Genomic DNA, 11,833 nt, shown 5'->3' with positions numbered 1-11,833 from the left:
GACTGCCCGAGGAAAAGAAAAAGGAATAGACTGTTTAGCCCTCGAGTCTGTTCCACCCGAGAGCCAGAACTGGAAATCAGACCAAAGAAAAATTAGTTTAAAAGAAAATTTAATCTGTGAAATTGAGGAAAAATAGTAAGAACAAGATCAAATTGCTTGAATTAGGAAGAACATACAAGGAATTATTCTAAACGATGCCAAGAATAACAAAGTGGAACGTAAAAGGAGGTGGAGAGAGAAAGTTCAACAGCATGGAGCTTTGGCAGTTGAAGGCGCATCTCTTAATGATAGCTTGAAAAGGAGAATAGATGCACAAGAGGTCATAGTCAGAAGAAATTAGATTTCAGGAGTGGTTATTGAACTGGAAAGTATAAAGCTCGAGACAGGCAAAGTCATGAGATTTAACCACAAGAATGAAAGTTTAAAATTGAAGCATTGGAAGTTAATGTAAGTCAGCGAGCACTGGGATGATGTACGAGCTGAACTTTGCGCAGGATAGGACAGTGGTTTTTTGAGCTGCAGTTTATGGTAGGTGAACAGAAGAGCATTAGAATAATTGGACACAAGAAAAAAAATACTGCAGTAGCTGGAAATATGAACTACAAACAGAAAAGGCTGGAAACAATCAGCAGGTCAGGCAGCATCTGTGGAGAGAGAAACAATTCACATTTCTAACTATACCGTTACGGTTGCGGTGAAGGATCATCCACCCAAAACATTAACTCTCGTTTCTCTTTCCAGATGCTGATTGGAGGTGGCGTTGTCATGGAGAATGCACCAAGGTGCTAGTGTCCCCCATGCTTTCATTTCAAAAAAGGCATAATTCCTGGACAAATTATTTTGCCAAGTCAGGTCATGTAATGGTGATTCTAGTTCCAAGAATTTAACCTTGTAACCATGCGACATTAATATTTATAAGCAATTACCAATTAAAGTACCATTTTTAAGGCTAAATTTGCTTGATGCAATTCACGTTAATGTTTTTTCAAGATTATTCACTTTAGAGGACAATCATATCTGACCATTGGTGCTCAAACTAATTTTCTGTTGAACAGTAAACAGGACCCAGGACTATATCGGCAGTCCAAACTGAAATCTAAATCTCACTTTGAGGGGAGCAAATCTACTATTCCGTCCTAACGTGTTAGTCCAATAAACCCAGTTTGATTAGCTTTATTTTTTTTCATGTTTATAACAAATACAAGTGGAACATTCCTGATGATATATGCGTAAATAATCAAATAACAAGCAGAGTATATATACATTCCAGCTTAACAAATGAAACTAAATTATGCCTGTATACCAACAGCAGTATAAAATTAGGACAATGGACAAAGAAAAGTACAGCACAGGAACAGGCCCATCGGCCGTCCAAGCCTGCACCGATTATGCTGCCCTTCTAAACGAAAATCTTCTACACTTCCTGGGTCCGTATCCCTCTATTCCCATCCTATTCATGTATTTGTCAAGATGCTCCTTAAATGTCACTATCGTCCCTGCTTCCACCACCTCCTCTGGCAGCATGTTCCAGGCACCCACTATCCTGTGAAAAACGTGCCTCGTACATCTCGTCTAAATCTTGCCCCACGCACCTTAAACCTATGTCCCCTAGTAATTGACCCCTCTACCCTGGGAAAAAGCCTCTGACTATCCACTCTGTCTATGCCCCTCAATTTTGTAGACCTCTATCAGGTCGCCCCTCAAACACCGATAACTGTTCACAACCATTTTTAGTGTAAACTAACAAAGCGAAGCATTACTAGTGCAATGTTCAAGAATTCTGATACGTATTTTCAAATTATGAAAATGGTAGTAATTCAGACATTAGAAATTAGCACCATTAGGGGAAGGTGTTTCTAAAGGATTACCAGCTATACTGAAGGATCATTAAAGTCTGTCTGAATTATTAATTTAAAACAAAATTTTTGCAATACATTTTTCAATTTCTATTCCATGAATCTAAGAAATGACAATTGAAAATATCACAGTAACAGTTATTAGAAAATGCGTTTTATTGCTTCCATATCCACCCCTTCTCCAACCACCCAACTAAAACAAAAACGAGAAGAAAATGTGGTACCGTTTGGTTGCAATGCTAAATCAAATTCCACTAGCTTGCCAACAATAACTATCCAGGGGCACACAAAGAATGAGGTGCAGGAGGGATTCTGGTATTAATAAATTTATACCAGAAAAGCCTAGAACTGTGAAGATATTTTACACATCTATTTTTGTGCAGTTATGTGCATTTTTAAATTTAATGGAGGCATTATGCCCAGGGCAGCAGAGAACTGAAAATCCTCACTCTTGGAGCTGCATTTATAGATCACGATCATTAAGCACATATTACCCATGCCGCTCCAGGCATTTCTTCCAAAGACAAAGGCAGCCGCTACCTTAACGTATATTTTCTCTTCCACAATTTTGTTAAAACAAATTCTGAAAAACAGATACCTTTCATACAGTTTAAAATTCATTTAAATATTCATTATTTTGATATGGAAACAATTATCTTAAGTTGAATTGTCTCAGCAGTTGTAATTGAATAGATGTGACAAGAATATTTTTCTAAATTATTTCTATTTCTAAACATCAATGTTGAAACAAAGGAGATTCCAGTTTTGTTTCTATTTTAGGAATAGAAATTACTTTTGCAACATAGTGTCTAGCATTGTCTAAGTAGTAGTAATCCATAACAAAAAAACATTTTTGCTAGTATTCTTCGTTTATCTTCATCTGAGCATATTCACTTTTCCATGGACATATTTTCATAGGGAGCTTTTAGTATTGTATCCCATAAACAAACAGATTGTGCTCCATTATCTTTGCCAACTAAGCCATTGAAAAATTATGTCCTTCGCTTGCTAAACCTGCTATTATGGAAGGAACCAGGACCAAACCAGTTATGCCTAGAAAAATGCATCACAAAATTGTAAAACAAAAATTCTCTACCAATTCTTAAGCTGCTGAATAATGACACATTCCTTTGCAAGGAAGACAAACCTTTACAAGAAAGGGAAGAAAGTTCAAGAAATGAAATTTATATTATATATTGTAGGGAGGGTTAAACAGCCAAGAAACCTCAGCATTTTAGATTATGGCAATAATCAAAACTAAAAGTTTCCACTAACTTGTCAATATTATCTGCTCTATTTAAGACTTGAAACCATAATGCAGCAAGATAAGGCACAGAATTTGAAGGATAGTAAAATGCCATTACAAAGCGGAGGATGGAAAAGTCCTTCTTCGGAGTAAATATTTTGAAATCTGTATTTTGTTTTAATTGGTGGAAGCAAATTAAAGATGGTACATTTGTTACAGAAGGTTGTAACTATTTACTGTACAATAGTTGAAAGAGTATTACTAATTCATTTTGCAACAGTAATCCTTCATCCAATAAAATATTTGCAAAATGGTAAAGACAAACTGATAAATAATATCTGCAAAGACGACTGGTAAGATGACTCAATTTTATTCAAAGCACAAAACACATACCATATGGATCTGGGACAAGTTACACCATTTACACCAGTAGCCCACTGAAATTGTGTTACACCAGTACAGGACATTGAAAGAAATGTGGCACCTACTTATTGTTATTGCAGCAAACAAGATGAAATGGTGAAAATCAGAAGCAAAATTGAATCCATTGACTCCCATTTGGGAATAAAACATTTTGCTGAAGTTGGAATGAACGAAGTTCAACATTCTCATGGTTTTCATTTTTCCGACAGCTCAATGTAAAGCTCCTAGCCTAATGGCCACATCTACAGCGATTAAAACCCAACACATGCTATCCACAATTATCTAGCCCCCCATCAGAGCAGTTTATGTATTGTTAAAATTCTTGCCTTCTCCATATACAAACAGAGGGAAGTTCTTCCCAAAGTTTCTGATTCAATATGGAGCAGAATCCAGCTGGCCCAGATTACAACATGCCAGTGGGATTAAGCCCACTTTTGTGCAGCATTATCACTCTTACATAAATATTTGGTGTTATGAAATCATTGCAGGCGAGCTGGCAGCTTTTGCAGTTATCAGAGGCCAAAGAATGCCACACTTGTATTACATATATTAAGATTTGCCTTTCTATGGTAAATAATGTATATACATGACCAACCAATTTCAACAATACTATTGCCGAATACAAGAAAAACCGCATATGGAGCTTAACATGTTGATAAAAAAATAAACAAAACACTGGCTAGTGTATGTATTATATATTTAGGATCATTAGATCCAAAATATACAGATGGTTTTATACGCATTATAGCAAAGTATTAACAGACTGCACAATGAACAGGAGCTATAACCAAAATGCAGAGTTGTGTAATGCAACTTCAAACCCAAGGAACTGCCAAAAAGATTAAATTTTGGTCTTTAAAGAAATTGTTGACACAACTATCTTAACTCCTTTTAACTGTTGGCACAAGCATTTTAAATTAAATATCGCATCAATCGTGATTGTATTTAAATGGTGTGCATGAGGCTTAGTAGCAGAAGTCCCAGCGCTATGTCACAGTTTGGTCTACCAGCCACACAGTGTAATTACGTTTGCAAGACTAAATTGTGTAAAAATATTCAATCTTACAGCAGCATTGCACAATATATTAAACCAATGAAACAATCGGATTTCCTGCTTGAAATTCACAAGTTATGCCAATCATGGTGTAGCAACAGGAAATAGAATCAAATCTTTGATTTGGATAAGATCAGGTTCAGTGTTTGGAAACACTTTTTAATTTTGCATTTCCCAGTAGCTTAGTGACACTGTCATAATCTTTTGTAAAGGAATATCAAGCATCAAACTGACATTCACAGTGTGGAGTCACATTATCAGATGTCCTGGGGGAGAACTTACCACTGCCAGTATTACTTTAATTGGAAGCAAATGTACTAGGGTAGAAAGATTGCAATAAAAATAAAAACAGTTTACACAAATAAATCTGCAGCATTTAAGCTCTGGACTTTTCATTTTTACTGGACTGATACAGTCCCATTATATTCACCATTGCTCATAAACCAGCTCTCTGTATCCAAAGGGTATTTTTTGCAGGCTATTTCTTCTTCTTTTCCTGTGTGGAGGTAAACCAAGAGTCCAATAACTTTTTGCTGTAGTAGATCTGCCAGCCATGCACTTGTACTGCAATAACCAAAACCAAGTACATGACTGCTACTGCAGAAAAGCCAAAGATGAACCGGTACGCCTTGCCATGTCGGTACAGCTGCGCTGCCATGGGAAACATCTCCATGGTGCCATAAATGAGAGGGGCAATGGAGAAAAGACCTGCACTGATCATGGAAAGCACAAGGTAGCTGATGTTGTTATGAGGAAAAGCTATAAAACCGAAGATAGATGGTATGATGCTCAGGAGGTATGGGTATTCCCATTGGTATGGCATAGCTATCAGGTCATGTGACACCAATTTCATGTGACTGACAATAACCTGAAGAGTGAGCAGTGTCCATATTACCAAGTGAGCAATTATCAGCTTCTTGATCTCAGACTTCAGAGTTACACTGGAATTGAAAAAGACATAAAATTTAAATTAATTTTGATCCTTCCAGAAAAGCATTTGAGATTCTGATACACAAATTTGTTTACATCTTTCCTGCATAAAATATAGCTATTAGTATATAGTGGACTGTTCTAGTTTAACGGGTATAATCATTTTCACAGCACAATTATTGCTCGTATGGATTGTTAAATATAGGCTTGTAGATTTGTTCCACCGCTTTCCAAATAGAGACTGAGTCACTATCCAAGTTACTTACATGCAGGATTTCTGCAGGAAAGATGATCAAAATAAGTATTTGTTTTAAGTTAAGCATTATCAGATGAAAAGATAAATTTGTGAAGAGTCTGGCCACATCCAGAAATATCTGAATACAAACACAATTTGTTACTTTGAAGTCCAGTAACTTATGTAAATCAAGAGTTTCAATTTTCATCTTATTGTCCAGGTTTTGTGGTCAGTGGCAAAACAACTGCACTGGCCTCAAAGCAGTCCACAAAGGTTTAATGATCACCATGACGCGGACTTGACATTTGGCACAGTAGCACAGGTTTCCTCTGGGTGGTCCGGTTTCCTCCCACAAGTCCCGAAAGACGTGCTGTTAGGTAATTTGGACATTCTGAATTCTCCCGGTGTACCCGAATATGCGCCGGAATGTGGTGACTAGAGGCTTTTCACAGTAACTTCATTGCAGTGTTGTCAGCCTACTTGTGACAAAAGGTTATTATTTCCCACATTTTCCCAACAGCAGTCAAAGGCACCAAGTCAAAAGGGATTTGCAGGCATACATCAGTAATCACAGGTCACGCGCGCAGGTGGCGCACGCACACACACACACACACACACGTATGGCTTACTCCCAACTCTAATGATATGAAACGACGACTCAGATCCATTTACTCTGGTGCTGGAATTCAACCTATTCTGCACAGTTGCCCTTGCATGACCCCAACTCCTGATTTTCTACTACTTTGATATACTTTGCGCAAGTTGAACGAATGAGGTGCTGAATGGACATTCTGATAGGAGCACAACTGTCTTAGGTGCATATTTTAGGGTGGCAAGAAACCATGACCTCAAGATTCTAGCAACTTATTCAAAAACCCGATTCCAATTTTAACATCTGAAAACTAGCTCCCAACATTTCATCATTAAATTCAGCTCGTCCCAATTCTACAATTCTGGGGCTGGGTCATGGATGCTGGCTTCCCACATTCCAACCTAAAACACCAGCATAAAAGTGACTAAGACAGCACAGCTTACATTATCTCGAGTATCTGTAGACCTTACTAATTCTATAGTTAGAATAGACTATTTAGTGTAACCCTAAAACTTCAGTTGAAACATTGTATATCAGGTAACTCAAGGCAAGTAGAGAGCCTGTAATTTACTGCAGCACCCCAGTCATTAAATCTTACAAATGATTTTGTTGAGGACTCCAAGCGGCAGCAGAGCTTGAAGATCCAAAGATCTTCCAAATTAAGGTACAAGCTTATGTTCCTCACACCTTACGATTGTACTGGCTAAAAAATAATATGGCAGTAACCAGCTACAATGCGAGTTTTTCCAACCTTATCCAGTAAAACACTCTTCTTCCTACATGTGTACAGAACATGGATTACGAGGCGGTTGAGTAGACTGGGACTGTACTCGTTGGAATTTAGAAGGATGAGGGGGGATCTTATAGAAACATAAGATTATGAAAGGAATAGACAGGATAGATGCGGGCAGGTTGTTTCCACTGGCGGGTGAAAGCAGAACTAGGGGGCATAGCCTCAAAATAAGGGGAAGTAGATTTAGGACTGAGTTTAGGAGAAACTTCTTCACCCAAAGGGTTGTGAATCTATGGAATTCCTTGCCCAGTGAAGCAGTAGAGGCTCCTTCATTAAATGTTTTTAAGATAAAGATAGATAGTTTTTTGAAGAATAAAGGGATTAAGGGTTATGGTGTTCGGGCCGGAAAGTGGAGCTGAGTCCACAAAAGAACAGCCATGATCTCATTGAATGGTGAAGCAGGCTCGAGGGGCCAGATGGCCTACTCCTGCTCCTAGTTCTTATGGACGTGGTCTTGAAGAGTTGCAAAGTTATTTAGTTAATTTAAAAATGTGTCTTTGATCAATGGTTAATCTTGGGTTTCTCCGCCCTAGCCTAAAAAAGTATAAAGTATCACAGGAATTACAGCATGATTGAATGCACACAGCAGTCTCGCAGAGGCAACTTTGATGGGTATTTAAATACAGGCATTGCCGAATGACTGCTTTGTGTCCTGAAAGACTTGCTTGTTCGGTGAATTGGACATTCTGAATTCTCCTGGTGTACCCGAACAGGCGCCGGAGTGTGGCAACTAGGATATTTTCACAGTAACTTCACTGCAGTGTTAATGTAAGTCTACATGTGACAATAATAAAAGATTATTTAGTTCCTCAAAACACCCCTTTTCCCAGCACGTCACGAGCTTCATTTTTCTTCTTTCCTTTCCCAGATTTTTTCTTGCTTACAGACTGTAAATCTCAAACTATTCCCATTTCTGATGAAAGGTCTTTGACCTGAAATGTTAAGCTGCTTCTCTCTTCATAAACATTGCTTGCAGATCCCCAGCATTAATAATATTTTGATTTTAAGTCTACAGCAACAATCTTTTGCTGTCCTGTACAAATGATTCAAATAATCCCGTAAAAAAAAAATACCTCATCTGATAGTGTGAAGCTACTTTCTCTCTATGGTGGAAGTCACTGCCATCTGTTCCTGCTGCACGTGGACCTGCACGAGATGCCATGGTGAACAAGCAACTTCTAGGCCTATGGGGAATTAGAACATTAAATAAGTGACCGAGTAGGCGGATGTCAATTTGGATGGTTTGAGCTTCACCTCCTCAATATTCCAGTTCTTTTCTGGTAATCTAATTCCCATTTCCTCTAAATTTCACTCATTATCCTCTGCACATTAAGGTGGTAAGGAGATTGAGTAAAAATGTTCAAAATCAAAAATATTTATTAAGAAAACCCACCCCTCAGACCAAACCCCAGCCCCCTCCTCTCCCTCACTGTTCCAATCTCTTCCACTTGCCCTCTTCCCACAGCAGCGGCCATCTCCCCCCCCCCCTTTCCTCCACCATCTCTCTCCTCACCTCGCAATCCCAATACCCACTCACCCCAGGGCCACAGTCCCCTCCAATCGCCCTCTTCCTTCCCCAGTGGAATCACCACCTCTCTCCGTCGTCTATCCCTCTCACGTCCACCCATGGCCCCAATCCCATCCCTCTCTTTTCCTGCTGACCCAATCCCCCCGACTCATCGTCTCTTCCACTCAGCGGCCCTAAGCCCCTCCCAGCTCTCCTACTCTCGCCATCCGCCGCAGCCCCAATTCTCCCCATCCAGTCCCTTTCTCACCTTCCATTCCCTCCATCTGCAGTCCCATTCCCCTCCACTCTCACCACCTACCCCCTACAGCCTCACTCCCCATCCCACACAAATTACCTCCACTCTCCTAACTCAATGGCCACAATATCTCCCACTTCCCTCCTCCTCTTTCACTCTGCCCCACTCCCTCTCCACCTCCCCTCAGCCCCACTCACTCCTTCTCCACCTCCCCTCAGCCCCACTCACTCCTTCTCCACCTCCCCTCAGCCCCACTCACTCCTTCTCCACCTCCCCTCAGCCCCACTCACTCCTTCTCCACCTCCCCTCAGCCCCACTCACTCCTTCTCCACCTCCCCTCAGCCCCACTCACTCCTTCTCCACCTCCCCTCAGCCCCACTCACTCCTTCTCCACCTCCCCTCAGCCCCACTCACTCCTTCTCCATCTCCCCTTCTCCACCTCCCCTCAGCCCCACTCACTCCTTCTCCACCTCCCCTCAGCCCCACTCACTCCTTCTCCACCTCCCCTCAGCCCCACTCACTCCTTCTCCACCTCCCCTCAGCCCCACTCACTCCTTCTCCATCTCCCCTTCTCCACCTCCCCTCAGCCCCACTCACTCCTTCTCCACCTCCCCTCACTCCCCCCTCCACCACCCCGCCTCAGTCCCACTCCCTTCCCCCCCCTCAACCCGACTCCCTTCCCCCCTCAGCCCCACTCCCTTCCACCCCCCTCAGCCCCACTCCCTTCCACCCACCCTCCCAGCCCCACTCCCTTCCACCCTCCCCCAGCCCCACTCCCTTCCACCCCCCCTCCCTTACACCCTCCCCCAGCCCCACTCCCCTCCCTGCCCCCTCAGCCCCACTCCCCTCCCTACCCCCTCAGCCCCACTCCCCTCCCTACCCCCTCAGCCCCACTCCCCTCCCCACCCCCTCAGCCCCCCACCCTTCCCCACCCCCTCAGCCCCCCACCCTTCCCCACCCCCTCAGCCCCCCGCCCTTCCCCACCCCCTCAGCCCCCCGCCCTTCCCCTCAGCCCCTCCCCCACCCTCAGCCCCCCCTTTCCCCACCCTCAGCCCCCCCTTTCCCCACCCTCAGCCCCGCCCCTTCCCCAACCTCAGCCCCGCCCCACCCTCAGCCCCTTCCCCACCCTCAGCCCCGCCCCTTCCCCACCCCCTCAGCCCCCCCCCTTCCCCACCCTCAGCCCCCCCCTTCCCCACCCTCAGCCCCACTCCCTTCCCCTTCCCCACCCCCTCAGCCCCCCCCCCTTCCCCCCACCCTCAGGGCCCCCCCCTTCCCCCCACCCTCAGCGCGCCCCCCTTCCCCCCACCCTCAGCGCCCCCCCTTCCCCCCACCCTCAGCGCCCCCCCCCTTCCCCACCCTCAGCGCCCCCCCCCCTTCCCCACCCTCAGCGCCCCCCCCCCTTCCCCACCCTCAGCGCCCCCCCCCCTTCCCCACCCTCAGCGCCCCCCCCCCTTCCCCACCCTCAGCGCCCCCCCCCCTTCCCCACCCTCAGCGCCCCCCCCCCTTCCCCACCCTCAGCGCCCCCCCCCCTTCCCCACCCTCAGCGCCCCCCCCCCTTCCCCACCCTCAGCGCCCCCCCCCCTTCCCCACCCTCAGCGCCCCCCCCCCTTCCCCACCCTCAGCGCCCCCCCCCCTTCCCCACCCTCAGCGCCCCCCCCCCTTCCCCACCCTCAGCGCCCCCCCCCCTTCCCCACCCTCAGCGCCCCCCCCCCTTCCCCACCCTCAGCGCCCCCCCCCCTTCCCCACCCTCAGCGCCCCCCCCCCTTCCCCACCCTCAGCGCCCCCCCCCCCTTCCCCACCCTCAGCGCCCCCCCCCCTTCCCCACCCTCAGCGCCCCCCCCCCTTCCCCACCCTCAGCGCCCCCCCCCCTTCCCCACCCTCAGCGCCCCCCCCCCTTCCCCACCCTCAGCGCCCCCCCCCCTTCCCCACCCTCAGCGCCCCCCCCCCTTCCCCACCCTCAGCGCCCCCCCCCCTTCCCCACCCTCAGCGCCCCCCCCCCTTCCCCACCCTCAGCGCCCCCCCCCCCTTCCCCACCCTCAGCGCCCCCCCCCCCCCTTCCCCACCCTCAGCGCCCCCCCCCCTTCCCCACCCTCAGCGCCCCCCCCCCCTTCCCCACCCTCAGCGCCCCCCCCCCTTCCCCACCCTCAGCGCCCCCCCCCTTCCCCACCCCCCCCCTTCCCCACCCTCAGCCCCACTCCCTTCCCCGCCCCCTCAGCCCCACTCCCTTCCCCGCCCCCTCAGCCCCACTCCCTTCCCCGCCCCCTCAGCCCCACTCCCTCCCCGCCCCCTCAGCCCCACTCCCCGCAGCCCCACTCCCACCTCCGGGGTTCAAATGAACTCCTGTCCAAGAGCTGCAGCCGGTGCAATTCCCCCCCGGGACTGTTGACGGAAGCAGCTATTACCGGGTAGCGAGGCGACTCTCCGAGTTGCAGACTGACCACAATCACGCTCCCTCCGCGCCCCGCTCTCACTAACTGACTCAGCGCAAGCCACCCTTCCCACCTTGCACCGCGGCCCTTCCCACCTTGCACCGCGCCACACCGCCACCCGCGTGCTTCTGGTCCGCTGCACTGATTGGCGCGTGCCCCTTGTGCAGCGGGCCAATCCCTGTCCTCCTGAGTATCATTCTGAGCTGCACAGGTGGTGTCGGATGTGTTCTTTGACCCTCCGCGCTGATCATGGGGGTTATTGATGTCCTCACTGCTAGTGCAGTGTCAAACAAACTGAAACTTTCAGCACCCACTGTGCCGTACAGTGGCTGAATTGTCCCGAACCACCAGTAGCTTCGCTGCCAAACCTGCTGAGTATTTCCACAAGATTCTGTTTTCATTTCAGTTATATACAAGTATGGGGTTGCTCTGTTCCTGTGTTACATACTCATCAAAAATGATCTCGTCCAGTGTACCTAAATTTTTGAATGACATGATACCCCTTAATTATT

General features: G+C 46.6%; 1 protein-coding gene across 1 annotated transcript; it reads right to left on the bottom strand.

The window, feature by feature from the left end:
- Positions 1-3,456: 3,456 nt before the first annotated feature.
- On the bottom strand, positions 3,457-11,409 carry jagn1a (jagunal homolog 1a). The gene is made up of 3 exons (XM_072513544.1): positions 11,295-11,409; positions 8,203-8,313; positions 3,457-5,520 (listed from the first exon to the last, which is right to left on the bottom strand). Exons 2-3 carry the CDS (start codon positions 8,289-8,291, stop codon positions 5,058-5,060), a joined length of 552 nt encoding a protein of 183 aa, XP_072369645.1. The 5' UTR covers positions 8,292-8,313; positions 11,295-11,409; the 3' UTR covers positions 3,457-5,057.
- Positions 11,410-11,833: the final 424 nt, after the last annotated feature.

This window comes from Scyliorhinus torazame, chromosome 8 (genome assembly GCF_047496885.1).
Source record: "Scyliorhinus torazame isolate Kashiwa2021f chromosome 8, sScyTor2.1, whole genome shotgun sequence".
Taxonomy (NCBI): domain Eukaryota; kingdom Metazoa; phylum Chordata; class Chondrichthyes; order Carcharhiniformes; family Scyliorhinidae; genus Scyliorhinus; species Scyliorhinus torazame.
Note: the sequence above shows the minus strand (reverse complement) of the source record. Positions and strands in the feature narration are given on the sequence as shown.

Coding starts and splice junctions, on each gene's coding strand:
- jagn1a (XM_072513544.1), bottom strand. CDS start 8,291: ATGGCATCTCGTGCAGGTCCACGTGCAGCAGGAACAGATGGCAGTGAC. Junction 5,521..8,202: donor GCTTCACACTATCAGATGAG/GTATTTTTTTTT, acceptor TTTCAATTCCAG/TGTAACTCTGAAGTCTGAGA.